The sequence below is a fragment of the Coffea arabica genome, chromosome 11e (genome assembly GCF_036785885.1).
Source record: "Coffea arabica cultivar ET-39 chromosome 11e, Coffea Arabica ET-39 HiFi, whole genome shotgun sequence".
Taxonomy (NCBI): Eukaryota; Viridiplantae; Streptophyta; class Magnoliopsida; order Gentianales; family Rubiaceae; genus Coffea; species Coffea arabica.
This window is the reverse complement of record NC_092331.1, coordinates 36,633,729-36,652,577: the sequence shown is the minus strand read 5'-3', so window position 1 is coordinate 36,652,577 and position 18,849 is coordinate 36,633,729. Positions and strand designations below refer to the sequence as shown.

The window sequence follows — 18,849 nt, the reverse complement described above, 5'->3', positions numbered from 1 at the left end:
CTTTTGGCATGCCAAATTGGTTGTAAATGTTGAATTGCAATGTATTAATGGTTGGTTGACATTTGGTTGGATTTCTGATTAACTTGTATTTCAAACGGCAAAAGAAAATTTGGCTACTCCCGGCCTAGTATCCGGATTCGGACATGGCCGGTACTGTTCATCATCGGCTTCGATTTTCATTTTTTTTTATTTTGTGATTTTGACTTGTTTACGCGCGTGAGTATGTTCCGGAACGTATTAGATCGACGTGAACTGATCCGTAGTCCTGGCGAGAGCTGGGCAGGCAGCCCGCTAACCCCTTTGGTTCGCCTTAGGGGAAAGTGGGGCTGTTACACGTAAAGGGTCAAATGTCACGGCCTACTCCACAACCCACCTCTCAGCCTGAATCTGGACAGGGAACCTCTTCTCAACCGCCTCCAAAATCAGCCACACTCCCTACATTCTTTGATGATGCTGCAAAAGACAAACACTCCTGGATATCCCAGAAAGGTGTCATCCCTCAACGAACTGTAAACTCTTCTGAATTTCGCCACATAGGTTTAGAATCCATTCTGAGTCTATTTGCTTTCCAGAAATGGTCACATCTCATTTCTATGCCCAATGTCTATTATCCTGAAATGCTGCATCAATTTTTTGCCAATCTTAGGAAAGACACTGACCAAACTGAGATCATGTCCAGGGTTAATGGGGTAGACTTAGTCTTTGATTCTGAAACTGTAAATTCCATTTTAAATACTACCATTGAACGTGGATGCAAGGATAAAATTGCAAATTTCTTTTCCTATGAAGTGCACCCTACTGCTGATAATCATTTTGATGGGGCTAAAATGTTGACTTATTTTAAAAGAAGTTTTTCCTCCCCTGCTGATGCTAAACTGAATGATCTTGCTCCTGTGAATCTAATTGCCTTTTCAATCATTTCAAACCTGCTTGTACCCACTGATGGCCATAGAACTGATGCAAACAAAATGGAGTTGTATCTCTTTTACTGTTTTCGAGAAAAAATTCGTATTGATTTTGGTTTTGTCATGTGCAAGTTTTTACTTCGCTATGCCACTGATTCTCACAGAAAATTATCTTATGGAAAGTTTCTTCAAAAGATTTTTGAGTTTTACAAAGTTCCAATTCTAGGTGTTTGTCCCAAAGAAGCATCTTCTTATGCCTTTACCAAAGGATATTTTGAAAGGAAAAATCTTGTTTTTAAAGATAATCTGTGGGCTTATAAGGGGGCATCATCTAGTGAACAGAGTTCTAAGACTGCACATGATCCTTCATCTGTTTCACTCACTCCCATTCATCCCAGGAAGTCTGCCACTAAAGCATCTTCCTCCTCCAATGATGAAGTGATTGAGCTCCTTCGTGAACTCAAACAGCATGTTCTTCTTCTAGAACATGGTCTAATGCTCACCATGTCCTCTGAGCAACAAACAGCCTTCCTAGACAAAAAGAACCTTCTTTTTCCCCCACCTGTGGTTGAGGAAGTTTCCCAGGACAAAGAGCCACACCACACTGATCCAAGTTCATCAATTCCAGACCCTGGTTCATCAACTCCTGTGACTCGTCATGGCCCTTCCACATCAGATAAAGGCAAGGCACTAGTTGAAGAGGCTGCTCAAGATGATGAAGAAACTGAAGAGGAGGACCTCTCCCAATATCAGCTCTCTCGAAGAACACCTGGATCCACATAGTTCACCATTTAGGACATTTGCATTTTGTTTGTCTATTTCATGTGTTTGTGGTGCTCAACAATGGATACGTAGATGAATTCAACATTTGGTTATGATTATGTTTATGTTTCTTTTGGTACTGTTTGATAGATGTTTAAGTATTTTGAATGATGATTGTGTGGATGTAATGAATTTTTTGGTTTGCATTGATAAATGTGTTTGTGGATGAGATGGATGTGATTGATTGCCCTTTTATGATGACAAAAAGGGGGAGAAGACTGGATTGATTGATGATTGATGATGTTGGATTGATTGATTGATTGATGATTTGATTAAATTTGGATTGGCTGATGGATTGAATTGGTAAAATGTTGGATGTTGGCTGCTTAATTGTCATATTTTGGATAATTGTTTAATTCGGTTGGGCAGCCAAGTGAGGGGGAGTTTTTCAAAATTTTTTATGATTCACTAAGTAAGGGGGAGTTATTGTCTATTGAGAAAGGGGGAGTTTTTATTGCAATCATCAAATCTCATTTCAAACCTTTGTTTTGTCATCATCAAAAAGGGGGAGAATGTTATTCTTGGTTTTGATGATCACAAAGGACTCTGAAATGTTTATCTAACTCTCTTCAAATATAAGTGTTTTTTGCCTATCAAAGAATCAGGTACGAATATGTCAAGAAATGAAAATCAACCAAAAGAAGAAGCAAAAACAGGGCACTCATGTCGGACGTCCGAAGGAATCGGTCAGACGTCCGAAAGGATGAAGAACATCAAGAAGGAAATTCTGTCGGACGATCGTGAGGAAGCATCGGACGTCCGGATGGATCGGACGTACTCTTCGGACGCACAGTGATCGTGTCGGACGTCCTAAAAATTCCACAAAGTGTTGATGACTCTCTGCCAAGACTCTGTCGGACGCTCGTAAGGAATCATCGGACGTCCTGAAGGATCGGACGCATGCTTCGGATGTACATCAATCTCATTGGACGTCCTAAAAATTCCACGAAAATTTGATAACTCTCTGGACAACGTTCGGACACAGAAGCTCGGACGATAAAAGCCCATCGGACGTCCGAACAACAACTTGACTGATTTTCGGACGATAGGATCGGACGATGACTAAGCCGTCAGACGTCCGACAGCCCCAACGGCTAGCTGACTCTTCATCTGCCTTCTATCCGTTGGAAGTATTAATGAAGCCCATTTTTGGTTCCCTTTAAATACAAACGATTCTGATTCAGATGGGAACTTTTGCACACTTTGTTTACAAGATCTCAAGAGATATTTTAGCTAGAAAATAGTCTCCAAAGCTAGATTTGTTCTCCAAGTGGTGTGAATTTCTTGTGAGCATTTCTCTTGTGGTTGAAAGTTTCATTAGTGTAGCTTTGTTGAGGGTTATCTGAGTGATTGTAAAACTTCTTAGCTTGACTAAGTGAGGCTTAGGGCAAGGAGGAAGTGCTCCCTCCATTGTACATCTAGTTGATCATATTTCATCAAAGAGAAGTTGCTCAACCTAGTGATTGGTCTTCAAGTTTGAGGAAAGCTTGGTAGACAATCGGTTTGATATTCTATCTTATTCCTTTTTGTTTAATAAAATTCTCATTGCTTATCTATACTTGTTTTTCGAATCAATATTGCTCTCTTCTTCTAATCTACTTGATTGATCATTACTAGAAAAGAAGGTAAATTTTTTATTAAGCAAAAATTGCATAAATTTGATTAAGATTTTAATCAACCTAATTCACCCCCCCTCTTAGGTTGTCTTTGGGCCTTACAGAGGTTAAAGGGTACGTTATACCCAAAAGAGGAATTAGACAAGATGACCCTCTCTCCCCTTATCTATTTCTACTTTGTTTAGAGGGTTTATCCAACCTACTCAGGAAGGCTAAGGAAAATAGGATGCTGTCCGGGATGAAGATAAGCAGACATGGACCTAGTATAATCCACCTGTTCTTCGCAGATGATTCCCTAATTTTTTGCAAAACAAATAAGGATCAGGCAAAAGAGTTAATGAGGGTGTTGCATGTGTATGCCTTGGGGTCTGGGGATCAGTCGTCTATACTTTTTAGTAAGAATGTGAGGCCAGGTTTGATGAATGAGATAACCCATATCATGGGGAACATGCAAACAGTCAGTCAGGGCAAGTACCTCGGGTTACCAATGGTAGTTTCAAGAACAAAACAACAGATTTTTGGTTTTGTTAAGACAACCATACAACAGAGAATGCTCAAGTGGAAAAATAGGTCCTTAAGCTCGGCAGGCAAGGAAATAATGCTGAAATCTGTGGCCCTAGCTATGCCCACGTATACTATGTCCTACTTCAAGATTCCATCCAGATTGTGTAAGGAAATCAGTTCACTAATGTCAAACTATTGGTGGGGAGAGACCAATGGCAAGAATAAAATACACTGGTGCTCTTGGAGAAAGCTCATTCCGAACAAGAACATGGGAGGGTTAGGCTTCAAAGATTTGGAGGCCTTTAATACAGCACTACTGGGCAAACAGGTATGGAGGTTAATAACACAATCCAACCTGCTAGTCAGTCAAGTTATGAAAGCCAAGTACTACTCCAGGTCCTCCATATTCAAGTGCAAAGTCCCCAACAATGCATCCTAGATATGGAGGAGCCTGATGGGAGCTAGATAGTTGGTGGAACAAGGAACCAGAAGACAGATTGGCAATGGAAGGAGTACACATATCTGGTAAGATAGCTAGATTCCGGACACGTCAAATGGAAGAGTAACTACCACGAGATCTATGGATGGTGGACTGTAGAGAGTAGACGAGCTAATATGCCAAAGGAGCTAGAATCGAAATTTGATTTTCCAAACCTTCAATACCAAAGATGTGGACAGAATCCTGAGGATTCCAATAAGCTTAGCTGGTACGGAAGATTTTCATTTTTGGATACACGGGATAGATGGAAATTACTCTGTCCATTCAGGGTATAAAGTTCTGATGCTTCACAAGGCTAATAAGCAGGAAAGAATCCAGAACGAGAGCTCTACAAGTTGGGACAATCACACCAGCAAGGTATGGAAGGAATTGTGGAGATTAAAGGTCAAGCATAAACAGAAAATATTTCTATGGAAGTGTCTCAACAATGCTCTTCCAGTGAGAGACATTATCCATGGTAGAATCAAAGTGGGGGACCCTATTTGCAACGGATGCGGAGAGGAAAGGGAGACAATTGAACACACATTTCTGAACTACGTGCAAGCAAAACTGACTTGGAAATTAGCCCCAATCCAATGGGAAGGAATGATGGAGCAACATGGCTGTTTCAGAAGATGGTGGATATCAATTACGGAAGCTAAACACAGACCACATGATTGGCAACATATCTCTTTAACTGTCCATATTCTCTGGCAAATATGGAAAGAGAGGAATGAGGTGGAATTCAATGGCAAGAAGTACCGACCATGGAGGACTATACAGAAGGCAATGAAGGAATGGTTAGAATTTGGGGAAATAGATAAAGTGGAAACTAGGATGAGCACAAACGAAACAGAAGCTCTACAACTACACCATCAATAGTTATGTTCAGAATTTAGTTCACTGATTTTCAGCATTGGGATCACAAGGGACAAGAACCAGCTTTGGCTAGGCATTGGAATCTGTCTAACAGAAGCAGATCAAGGATCAAAGAGGGGATGGGCATTACGAGAGACCAGTTCTGGATCGGTACTGCTGGATGAAGCAATAGCACTCAAACTGGCAATGTGTAAAGCTACCAATATGCAACACAGAGCAGTACAATTCTAGGTGCAGAATCAGAAACTCCTCAACCATATTCGAACCAAACAAGTAAGGGATATCAGATTAGCAACTGTTGTGGATGATATTGTTCAATTAAGACTTTTGTTTCATATGTGCTCCTTTTGTCTAGTTCAAAATGATAAGAATCAACTAAGCTCCAAGCTTAGCACCTATGCATTAGGCATCATCTTTGATGAGGAACTTTTGTTTCCTTAGTGGTATATTTACCGCTTGTAAAGCTATATCGAGCCTTTGCTCGCACTTGTACATCTTTTGACAAGAAATACAAGCATTTATCGTTTCAAAAAAAAAAAAGTTTGGATTAAATCTGAATTAGGCTCACAACTCGAATATTTTGGAAGTAAAGTTTGAGTTTCATATTTATCAACTTGAAACTCATAATTCAAAATTTGAAAATATTACTCACTATGTAGTTGAATTTGGACTTGTTAAAATCCAACTTAGATGGTCCGATTGATAGGCCTAAATCCATACTATCGCCCCAAGTGACAATAAGCTTAACCCATCAACGAAGTTGCCTTGTGTGGTTGATTAATTGGTGTTTGCTATGTTTTACTTTACATATTTAAATATGGTCTAATTGCTGAAGTTTTGGGTATGAAATGGTATAACCATTTGTAGTTATTAAGAATAACATGTTCTACTATAAATAAAATATATTGTTTTGTTTCGTTACCTGACGCACACGATTAGGCATTTAGTTAATAATTCAGCCATCGAGCTCACCCCATTGTTAGTATTATAATTTTAAGTTGGGTAAAGTACAAAAAGCTATCTGTAGTTAAGCTAACATAAGGTAAAGCTCCTTATAATTTCAAATCATATATTTTGGCCTTTTATGGTTTGAACTAATTTGAACAGCAATGGAAATCGTCAAAACTAACAGAGGCGGACGAAATGACACAATTACTCAAATATATATATATATATATATATATATATATATATATATATATATATATATATATATATATAAGCAATAAAAGACCTTCTAACAATGATCCTATTAAGCAAATTTATAGAAAACCCCCTATTGTCAAGCCAACTCACAGAAAAGCCACCTATGATTACTAGGTATAAGAATGAATTTTTAGTTAATTTTGAGTGAAAATGAGTTTTTGATTTTTAGAAAATAAATAAAGAAAAAGGGCCTAAAATGGAACTTACAAAGCGTGACGGTTTTGGTCCAAAATAATAGTCTAAAAAGTGTTTTAGGAAAAATAGGAGTCGCCACTTGGTATTGAGTTAAGGTATACCAAGTCACCTAAAAATGTATTTTTAATAATAAAAAATAAATGAAACCCTTTTTAGACGACTCCAGATCTTCGAAAAACAAGAGAAAAGAGTTCGAGAGTCACGGTTGAAAAAAGAGAAGACAAAGATTTGATCTAAGGCACCATTTCAACCTAACTAAGGCTAGTTGCATGATTTAGTCGAAAATTTTCTTAATCTAACCTATAAAACTTATCATATTCGGATGTTTCTACATCCTGCTGTGTTTGGATAGGAGATTATTTGCCAAAATTTATTTGCTTACATCATCATTACAATTTCCAACACACCTTTTTATCTTCCCAATTACCTTTTTATCTCACATACATCACATCACAAAAAGTGCTACAGTAAAAGTATCTCAAATAATTTACAATCCAAACACCTAATGGATATCGAGAGGGTCGAATATCTCTTCAAAGTTTAATTGGTGCGAATCATATTAATTATGATGCCCAAAATGATCCTTAAAAGAGGTCACAAATATGCAAAGATGAAACTCGAAGAAAATTAGAATTATAATAAATATACGTGACCTAAAGGAAAGGAATGCAGCATAACGGGTACGAGGGACTAAGATTCGTGACTTCAATTTTCCTTTTTATAGAGGAGATACGAGCGTGTTAAGACTAAGAAGCCATACTCGTCCATTTCCCATATTTGAAGGATGACTCTTCTAATGTAGTCAAGCAAATGAGCTAGCCTATTTCTAATTTTCTAAATGGAATGCAAGTCTAAATGTCATGTTTTGCACACATAGGGGTAAGAGGGGATAATATATAGAGGAAATATCATGCAAGATGTGCAAAGATCCTAAAAATGAAAAACGTGCATGAAATGTGATGAATATCACGCAAAGAATGTGAATCTAGCGCAAAAACGGCCTAAAGGGTCTAACATTGGACTAACCCACTTCTACAAGTCATCACTAGCGTTGGACTAGTGAGAAATCGAAAGGAAAAGCCACAACTAGCGTTGGACTAGTGTGGTGACATCATGCATTTATTATAACTAAATAAATCATATAAAGCATAATTAAAACAAGTAAACACATAAAACACATAGATCACATAACACATAAGTATAATTTCTAGATGCAAAACCCTAATGAAAGCGAGTAAACACATAAGTGCATAAGCATGCAAGCACCCAAGCAAATAAATACAAATAAGAGCCTAACTATTACATTCGGGGCCCTAACTATTACATTTATCTAACTAGATACATTTTTAGCAAAAATTAAAACCTATGTATTACATAGGCTAGCTAAATGCATGTCTTGAGCACCTATCTATTACAACTTGGCATTTTAATGCCTCTCAAATAATCATCAAAATTAAATAAAACAAATGAAACATAACATGAACAAGAATGACTAATTAAAGAAAAAGCACTGAAAACATACAATTACACATAAAAACACATTGGAGCGTATAAAGGAGTTTAAAATAATAAAAGAGGTTACCTCTCTTGAAGTGGTGATTAGATAGGGTGAAATTTGCCCTACTTATGCTCCAAAATGAACAAAATGATCAAGACGCCAATTTAATTATAAAGAAATAGAAATAATCATGAAATCTACCAATTAAAGCACTTAAATGAAGCATAATTAACAATTAAAGAAGAAAAGTAACTTATATTTAAGAAATCAAAACTGTTTGGGACCTAATTGCAAAAATTAAGAAAGATTTGGGGTCAATTTGTAATTATTAAAATATTTAGGGTCAAATTGAAAGAAAAATAAAGTTCAGGAACCTATTTACAATTAAATGAGGGACCTAATTGAAAGAAATTAAACATTTTAGGGCCGAAATACAAAATACTCAAAATTGTAGGGACTAATCTGCAAATTCATCTCTGGTCTTCCTAACCTAACAGGCCACTTGGGCCATTTTTTTTTTCTTTGGGCCAAAAACCATCAAGCCCGAAGAAAAGCCTCAAGAATAAGGGTGGGCTGACCCATCATTTTTGCTAAGCAAAGTCCATCAAAAGGCCAGGCTTTGACCTCCAAGTCCACACAAAAACCCCATCAAAACAAAAGCACAACCCTCTTTTAAAACCCAAACAAATCAATCTTAATCCAATTTTACTAAAACCCATCAAGGCAACAAATCAATTAAAAATTATTAAACCCTAATTATGCCTTAAAACCCAGAAATAGTTCACCCCAAAAACCTACTTAAAACATGAAAAAGATTATTAAAACTTAAAAGAGCGAAATAAGCTAGATTTTTCCAAGTTTTGGGCCATGGTGAAATTAAACAAAAGTTGGGGGTCAAAAATGTAAATTTTAAAAACTTGCATGCAGCTTCTTTTTTTTTTCTCACAAATGATCAAGAACACACGCACACAGTTAGATTAAACACTCGGAGAGTCATCAAAGAACGGGCCAAACGGACAATCTGAGGTGGGACCCACAAAGCAATCAGATTTCACAAAGCAACCACAAATCTAAGATAGGACCCACAAACTTGCATGCAGCTTCTTCGAAGAGCCTTCCTACAACTTCCTGGGTTTCACTAGCTACTCTTATTCAAGCACAAGAAAATCAGCCGCGAACTTAAACGAAGCCCATGGATTCATCAACTAACATAGGAACTTCAACCCTACAAGAAAACAATGTAACAACGTGAAATTAATGGTTCAAGACCCCCCCTCTTCCTTTCCTTCTCGGGTTCGCAAGCAGAAAGAGAAACAGACAACTTTCATTTGTAGATTCCAAACAAAGCCCCGAAAACATGACTCAGATCATGAGCTGCAAAACTTGCAGAGATAAAAAAATCACTGATGGCCTTTACGTTAACTTGACAGCTTTGTCATCTTTTAATAAGATGCATCAGACCCAACAATACGCATAAGGCTAGTGCAAAAACTCATGAAGCAATAATCTGACAAGGTTCCTGTTTAATGAGTTTAATTCTTTTTGCATGTGGATTGCAGCAAGCAAGGGAAAGATTAAGAGTTACCTTTGATGTTTGAAGATACCCAAATAAACGTAGGAAATCTGAGGAGAGTGTGATTCAAAGCTGAAATCTGGAAGCCAGGACCTTTGTTGCAGAAATTTCAGCAGTGACAAGGTCAAGAGTTTGTACTACAATTCGAAAGGACTGGGGATGTTTTTTCATAATGTTTTCAAAACAAAATTTGTTCTGTCACATCTGGTGATAGTGCAGAAAAAAACAAATCACTCAAAAAGGTTCAAAAACAAGTCGAAAATTGATTAGGAAAGAGGCTAGTCAGCCAGCCTGGTCAGAGATTTTTCAGCAAAATTTTTCTTTTTCTTCCCTCTTTTCTCTCTCGTTTTCTCTGTTTCTTTCTTTCTTTCTGCCGCCACCCCTTTTCAATACCTTCCTCATTCTCCTCCCTTAGCCCCCTATTTGTATCAAATGGAGCCATCAAAACCCTGCTTTGAAGGGTGAAAATGAACCCTCATTTTGCTGCCTTTTTATAGCCATTTGATGGCTCTTGTTCCAGGACATTCCGGATAAATTTCACAAGGTGAGGTGGCATCTTGTACCAGCAAAACTTGGAAAAAAAAGAAAGGAAAAATCGAACCAGAATTTGCTCCCAAAGATGCTAGCTGCATCTTGTACTGTTTACGGGTACAAGACGAAGAAGAAGAGTTGTGCGCACTTGGCATACACGCACGCGTGGGTTGCAGATCTTTTTTTTTTTTTAACAAAAAACTGATTTTGATGATTTTTCTTTACTTTTCTTTTCTTGCTTTCTAATTTTCTTTTCTACCTGATTTTCTAAAAGCAAACGAAAGTGATTTTTGATTTTTGATTGATTGATTTTTTCTAATTGATTTTTTTCTTTTCTTTTCCCAATTTATCTAAAAAGAGTGATTTTTTATCAAGAAATAGAAAATGAAACAAAATAAATAAAATTTAACTAAAACGAACAAAAATAGGAACAAAATGAAGAAAATAAAATGATAAAATTTTGGTGTCTACAATTACATGTTACTTTTATTTGTTTATTTTGTGCATAGGAATAAGATAAGTTGTATTTGGAAGTTCTTATTTATTTATCTTGTGTATAGAAATAAGGTGAATTTTATTTAAAAATTTTTATGTATTTATTTTATGTATAGAAATAAGGTGGGTTGCATTTGGGAGATTTTGGATTTTTTTTTTGAAAATTTTATGAGTTCTAAAGGTTTTAATAGGTATATCAGCTAAAAATTTGATTTAAAAAATTATTTTCCACGTCAAGCAACCTCAAACTTGTTAATTTAGATGATTTTTGTTAATTTTTCACATTAGTTCAAACCATGAGATATTGGATTGTATGATTTGAAACCATAATGGACTTTTCTATAGATTTGTTTAATCATAAGGGGCTTTTCTGTATTATAACTCTAAGGTATAATAGAGATCAATTGAAAATTTATTTGTTTCCAATACAAACACTCGCAAAAGAAGCACATGTATTTCAAACTTGTCAATTCAGACAATTTTTGTCACTTTTTAAATTAGTTCAAACCACGAGGTACCGGAATATATGTTTAGAAACTATAGGGAGTTTTTCTGTAAGTTCTCTTAATCTCAAGGGACTTTTCGATATTTTACCCTTTTAAGTTTTAAATCTTTGAGAATTGGATGAATCTGCGCCATTAGGTTGTGGACTTGCTTAAGTGATTTATTTTGAAATTTTACCTATGTTAAGTAAAAAAGAAAAATCATTTGGAGCTATCGTTTAGTTTTTTTTTTTTTTTTTTTTTTGTAATTTAGATATCTCTTGCAAAAGTTTAAAGTATACAGGATCATCTTAGTTTGGAACTTTTCCGACACCCAATTACTCATTGCCATCTAAACTTCCTTTAAGTGTTCCATTCTTACACTACAACACCATCAACTGCACAAAAGTGAAAAAAAAAAGAACTAATGAGATAGGGAGCACTTCTTAAAGCGCCTAATTTTTTTTCCGGCAATCAGAACAGCACAATTTCCTAGCTTTTCCTTACCCAAAAAAAGAAAGAGTGAATGAAGGAAAGAAAAAACCTAGACAAAGAACAACAAACAATTTGTTGATCTACCACTCTCTCTGACACACTTACTAAGGCAATGACTTGTATAATTTTGGGTTGATAATTTTGTATATTTTTAATCTCAATTTACATACTCTGAATTTCATCTATGCATTTGGGCTTTGTAGTCAAGATTTCTTGGTTATTTGTGATTAATTCACTGATATAATTACTCGTTTGAAAAAGTTCATATTTTAAATGTGAATTGTGTAAATGCACCAACTATCCTTTTCCATTTTTCCTTAATCATTGGTAGTTGGGATAGCATCACATTTATACAATCATAAGAATGGTGTTTTTTTGCTTAAAGAAAAAGGAAAAAGTTGCCTAAATTACATTTAAAAACAATAGTAAAGGATAAGTCCAATAAAGGAGTATTTTCTTTTGAACAAATAAAGAAAATGAAAAAAATTAAATGGCAAAAATTGTGTAAATTACTTTAAACAAAAAAGAAGAAGAAGGAATAGCAAATGTGAAGATTGTGTGAGTGTAGGCAGATTGTTATTACAATGGAATACTTAAGGAAGTTTAGGTGATAATTAGTTACTGGGTGCCTAAAAAACTCTAAATCAGGATCATCCTGATGTACTTTAAACTCCTTTAGTAATTTGGTTATTAGAAAGTAAATTTGCTCAAGGAGTAATTATAAAGCCTTTTCTATTTTTTTTTTATAAGTGGGGGGTCTTAGGACATAAATTTGCTCAAGGAGTAATTATAAAGTCTTTTTTTTTTTTTTTTTTAGGTGAGTGGGAGGTTTTGAATTTGAAACCTTTCACTTACACTTTCACCTCTTATAAAGTTTTTTCTATTTAGGTAATTGGATTTAGAATTCAGCCCTGAATTTTGAAACTTTCAAGGTCGGGGCATGACTATTTAACAGTTCAAGATGAGTTAGTATCATTGAAAGATTATAATCATTAATCAAATGACAAGATCTAATCAATTTAATTTTAATTCTTTTGTATAACAAATATTAGCAGTTATAAACTATGTTCTGAATAGTTTTAATTTTAAAGGATATGTTTAAACTTACAGTTTTAATTTTCAGAATTGTAGCATGTCCTATTGCACAAGTTCATGGTAGAGTTCAAGGTCGCTCTGCCTCTTATTCCTAGTTTTCCAGCCGCAATTATTTAATGTATTGCTCTACTTCGAAGTGCCTTTAAGTCTAGTAATGACGAAAACCAAAAGTCTTCCGTCTCTTATTAATTTGATTGCCAAACTCTAACCTATATTATCCTTGGATTTGGTAAATATGGTCCAAGCTAAAAAGGTAATCAATTAATTAACCAAAGCATTGTTACACTGTTTTTCTCTATAAAACCCTTTTCCCTGATAGAAAAAGCTACAGAGGCACGAAAAATTGCTCAAAAATTGTTTTTCATAGTTGCGGCTGGGTACCTGTATTCTGTACATTGGTTTAGGATCAATAAGATGAGCTCTAACCCTAGAGTTGCTTCCTCCAGTAAAAGGTTAGTATTTTAGCTTAATTTGACTGTATAGAAATGTTAAAGAACATTTACATTGATAAATAAAGGTTTGAGAATGACAAAATGAAACTAATTTCTACAACAATGACTCTTGCGGGTATAAAAGGATTTCTAAAATCTTTTTTGAAATTAAATAGGTTTGACAAGAACTTTTCATTGTAATACGGAGGACATCAAATGAACTAGGCAAGAAAATGATTTCATTTTAAAAAGCGTAAAGATAGATAATTGTTGTGTCAATTTTATCTGTTTATGTTTCAGTATTTTCTCATCTATGTTGGCTAGTTTTGGTTATGAAGCTAAAAAAAATCACCTGAAGCTGTTCATAATTTCATATTACCTCTGCATCTAAATTCCATTTTGGCACTTCTTTCAGGCTAGATGGTAAGGTGGCAATTATCACCGGAGGTGCCAGCGGTATAGGAGCAGCTGCGGCTCGGCTCTTTCATAGCAATGGTGCTAAAGTTGTAGTAGCCGATATCCAAGACAATCTAGGCCAAGCAATTGCCAATGAGCTTGGCAAAAATGCATGCTACATTCACTGTGATGTATCACAAGAGGACCAAATTATTGATCTTATCGATACCACCATAGCCAAATACGGCCAACTTGACATCATGTACAACAATGCTGGAATCACTGAAGGGTCCAAAATTGCTATTCTGGAAACGTCAAAGTCAGAGTTGGACCGGGTTATTGGTGTAAATTTGGTGGGCTCATTTTTAGGAGCCAAGCATGCTGCAAGAGTCATGATACCCCGGCGCAGGGGATGCGTATTGTTCACAGCCAGCGCCTCGGTCAACATAGCTGGTCTTGGACCTCATGCCTATGCAGTCACTAAGCATGCAATTGCAGGTCTAGCTAAGAATTTGTCAGCTGAGCTTGGTCAACATGGTATACGAGTCAACTGTGTCTCCCCTTATGCCGTAATGACTGGCATAGCAGGAGGGAATTATTCTGAAGAGTATATTGGGCAAATGCAGATGTTTGTAAATGCAGTGGCTAATCTTAAAGGGAAGACTTTGACAGCAGATGATGTTGCTCAAGCTGCACTGTACTTGGCAAGCGATGAAGCTGGTTATGTAAGTGGACTGAATCTTGTAGTTGACGGAGGTTTCAGCGTTGTTAATCCTTCCATGATGACTGCTGCGGCTCAGGCCAAACTACATCAGAAATGAAGCAAGCTGGTTGTTAAACTAGTTGTCGTGGACACATGCTATTGCTTCTTTTTTTTTGTTTCGGTTCAGAGATTTACATCTTGCTTCAAGTCATGCAGCTCATTCCCACATGTGCCAATTTACAAGCTTTTATTAGAAGAAGACTTAAAACTAGGACACCTCTTTCCTTGTGGATTTTCAAAATCTTCCACCTAATAAATTACTTCAGCTTTATGTTGAGCAAGTTTAGTTTTTAAATACTTTGATTGGGTTAGGGTAACAAGTATTATAAATGAATATATGTCCTCCAACAGTCCCAAACTATTTGTGGATAATAGTTGACAAGACATATATCACTTTAATACATGGTGCAACGGGTAATGTAACGCCAAAAGTATTGTAAACAATGATCCAAATGCACTCCTAACCTTTTCTTGCATTTTAGACATCCGATCGAGTTGCATATAATTTATCTGTGGACCATAACTTGTTAAATGAATGAATGCAGTAAGGCTTCAAATCTCGAGTGTTTGACTATGTTCAAGACCAACCCTTGAATAATTCCAATAATCTTAAATTGATTTAACTCATTTCAAGAAAGTACGGAAGATCAGGAAATACTTGAATTTTTATTTGAAAAAAAAAAAATCTGATCACGTCACAAGTTTTCTTTTGCCTTCCATGAGAGAAACATTGGTAGTGCTATTGCCCCCATCGTTAAGGAGATTTCACCCAAAGTGTTTGGCATAATCACTGACTAGGTATGGAGCAGGCTCAGGTATATTATCAGCCCCTAAGATCACACCTTTCAGATTTGTTGTTACTGTTAGAAAAACAAATACTTCCGCGTTGTGCTTCTCTATTCTGCCTCATTCCACTTTTTAGCATTCGAGTGACCACTCCGAAAGAGAAAATACCACTAAGACGGATTAGGCTCCTTTCCATTACATGTACACTGACTCTGTTTTCCCTCAATATGGTATTTGATAATTGCCACATAAGATTCATTGGTTATCAATAGTCATGTCAGTGGATAGGGTTTGAGCTAAATCTCTTTGATCTAAATTCAGACCCATTAAATTTAGTTAAACCCAGATTCAGACCCAAACCCTTATAGATCTGAAAAAATAAATTCAAATTTGGATCCTCATGTATTTGGACATCCAATGCGTAATAGTGGTTTTTTTTTTTTTCAAAATATACTAACGGATTTCTAGCACTACACTCAAGTTTAATTCATAAATTCACTCATTTCCTGCAAGTATACAGGTCGCTCTTATAGTGTAGGGTGTATAAAGGATCGATCCCGAGGAGTTTAAATCAACTACAAAATCCTTCACTTACTCTATTATTTAAATAAATAACAAGTAAAGCATAAAAAGCAAATAATTCAACTTAAATAGGAAATATAAGAAACGATTTGTAGATGAACAATTTGAGAAAAAATATTACCAAATACTAATATGGATTAATTTTTTATACACTGACAATGCATACACTTTCACCATTTAATGCGTGACACATGATTCGAATTTGAATTTGAAATTCAAATTTTGCATATGTGTCATGCATCCAACCGTGATAATGTACACACTATAGGTTCCACTAATGACCAAGAACACAAGTGAATGGATTAAACTCTTGCTTTTAGCTTTTGTCTTATTAGGGATTCATTTCCTGTGGTAACCAAAACTCACTCTTGTGATGAATTGGCTATTACTAGCATTAGACTTCCCTATTTTTGTGGTGAAGTTCTAAGAGCTAGCTCATTTATTTTCAAAAAATGTTGTAAGAAAATCCACCTAACACAACAAGAGAAATAATCAATAGTGACAATAAATGTTGTAACAAAAAATTAAAAAGTTGTCACTAATGTGATTCATCGACAACTGTGAGGTCGCCAATCAGTCGTGACCAAAGGCTCGTTAATAAAAGTGTATAGCATCAACACATGAAAAACATCTGTGACAGCCTTTGTTACCACTCATTGATTCTATATAGTGGCAACTTTAGATTTGTTAGAGAAATTGTTGTTAAGTGTGCATTTCGTGTGTTTCAAGTGTGTTTTATTATTTAGTTTTGGTGTTCTTATTCATTTTTATAACTAATTAACTAGGTTTTTAGTGAAGTTTACATTTTGTGATTTAAGTGTGAAACATTGCATTTCTATGGATTAAAGTGCTGAAAACTTCATGTTTTGGTAGGTTTCAATGATTCACTTATCAAATGGAGTGAATTTAGAAGATATTTGAATGATTGTTGATAATTTGAAACGATTTAAAGAAAATATGAAATGCAGAATGGTCAAAAGATGAAATGCAATCAAGTATAAAAGAAGAAAAAAGAAATGTTTAACAACTTTAATACCTTTTGATAGTTTGGCTTTATCTTGAACTAAAAGTATCAGATTGAGATGATTCATGAGCCATTTTGAAGATAAAGTATAGCTCTACATTTTTTGTGAAGACATCAAAATCCATTTCATGAGTTTTCCTAGTTAAAAAGTTGAAATACTGTTAGATAGATTTGTTGTAGTTATTAATTATGCTAAAAAGTCTATATTTCATATATTTCATTGATCTATTTATACAAGTAACTAGGTTAAATGGTCAGCCATGTACAGCTGTATATAGTCTGTAATTACTGACTATATACAGCTGTATTCTTAGACTAATTACAGCAGCTATCTTAGACTAATTACATAGCTGTATTCTTAGACTAATTACAGCAGCTATCTTAGACTAATTACATAACTGTATTCTTAGACTAATTACAGCTAATTCCTACCAACTCTCCCCTTCAAGTTGGGGCATAGATATCACAAATGCCCAACTTGGATAGAGATGCATTGAATAAGTTACTAGTAACAGCATGAGTCATAATATCAGGCAACTGATCTGAACTTCTAGTATAGGGAATTTCAATTGTCCCGGAATCAAGATTATCTTTGATGTAGTTCCTATCAATTTCAACATGCTTTGTCCGATCATGTTGAACAGGATTATTTGCAATCTTAATGGCTGCCATATTATCACAAAATAATACCATAGGACCTTTTGGACCAAACCCAATCTCCTTTAAGAGAATTTTCAGCCAAGAGAGTTCTGTGATAGCATGATGCATAGCTCGATATTCAGCCTCTGCACTAGATAATGAAACCACGTTCTGTTTTTTACTTTTCCAAGACACCAAGTTGCCTCCAACAAAAGCCAAATATCCAGAAGTTGATTTTCTATCTAACTTGCTACCAGCAAAATCAGAGTCTGTATATCCAACAACATCAAAATGTTCATGTTTGGAGAATAAGACACCTTTTCCTGGAGCTGATTTCAAGTAAGCCAAGATTCGATTAACAGCATTCATGTGTTGATCACTTGGATTGTGCATAAACTGGCTAATAACACTGACTGCATATGCTAAATCTGGCCTGGTATGAGTTAAATAGATTAGTCTACCCACGATCCTTTGATATCTTTCCTTGTTTGTTGGAATCTGATCAGAAAAGAAGGCTAGGCCATGATTCACTTCAATCGGAGTATCTATCGGCTCACACGCAGACATACCAGTTTCAGCTAGGAGTTCCAATGTATACTTCCTTTGGGAAAGGAAGAGTCCTTGCTTAGACCGTGATACTTCAATGCCAAGAAAATATTTAAGAGTCCCCAAATCTTTAATCTCAAATTCTTTGGCCAAGTAGCTTCGAAGATTCTCTATTTCTTCTTTGTTATTACCTGTTACAATCATATCATCAACATAGACAAGAAGTACGGTAATATCATTGTAGTTACGTTTATAGAACAGCGTGTGATCTGCTGAAGCTTGCTTGAATCCATACTCCTCCATGGCATGACTCAATCTTCCAAACCATGCCCTTGGTGATTGTTTTAATCCATACAATGCCTTTTTCAGTCTGCATACCTTTCCTTCTTCTAGTGTAAACCCTTGAGGAGGATCCATGAAAACTTCCTCAGTCAACTCACCATGAAGAAAGGCATTCTTCACATCAAATTGTCGTAGAGGCCAGTCTAAATTAACTGCAAGTGACAATATGACTCGAACAGTGTTCATTTTGGCAACCGGTGCAAATGTCTCTTGATAGTCAATACCATAGGTTTGAGTGTAGCCTTTTGCAACCAGTCTAGCTTTGTATCTTTCAACTGCCCCATCAGACTTGTGTTTGACATTGAATACCCATTTACACCCTACGGTCTTCTTTCCCATTGGTAACTCAACCATTTCCCAAGTAGAATTCTTTTGGAGAGCCATCATTTCTTCTACCATTGCATTTTTCCACTTAGGATCATCAAGGGCTTCCTGAAAATGACTAGGAACATATACAGAAGACAACTGAAGAGCAAATGTCAAGTTAGCCTTAGACAACCGGTGATAGGATATAAAATCAGAAATTGGATAAGAAACATTGGAAGCTTTTGAAAAACCAAGTCTAT

At 35.7% G+C, this 18,849-nt stretch overlaps 2 protein-coding genes across 2 annotated transcripts; both read left to right on the top strand.

The window, feature by feature from the left end:
- Positions 1-3,680: 3,680 nt before the first annotated feature.
- LOC140021268 (uncharacterized) lies at positions 3,681-5,435 on the top strand. Its single transcript, XM_072072031.1, has 3 exons — positions 3,681-4,175; positions 4,641-5,125; positions 5,240-5,435. The coding sequence occupies exons 1-3, from the start codon at positions 3,681-3,683 to the stop codon at positions 5,433-5,435; spliced, it is 1,176 nt and encodes a 391-aa protein (XP_071928132.1).
- Positions 5,436-13,144: 7,709 nt separating this feature from the next.
- Positions 13,145-14,503, top strand: LOC113718915 ((+)-borneol dehydrogenase 1-like). Its single transcript, XM_027243844.2, has 2 exons — positions 13,145-13,226; positions 13,621-14,503. The coding sequence occupies exons 1-2, from the start codon at positions 13,189-13,191 to the stop codon at positions 14,420-14,422; spliced, it is 840 nt and encodes a 279-aa protein (XP_027099645.1). The 5' UTR covers positions 13,145-13,188; the 3' UTR covers positions 14,423-14,503.
- The last annotated feature ends 4,346 nt before the right edge of the window (positions 14,504-18,849 follow it).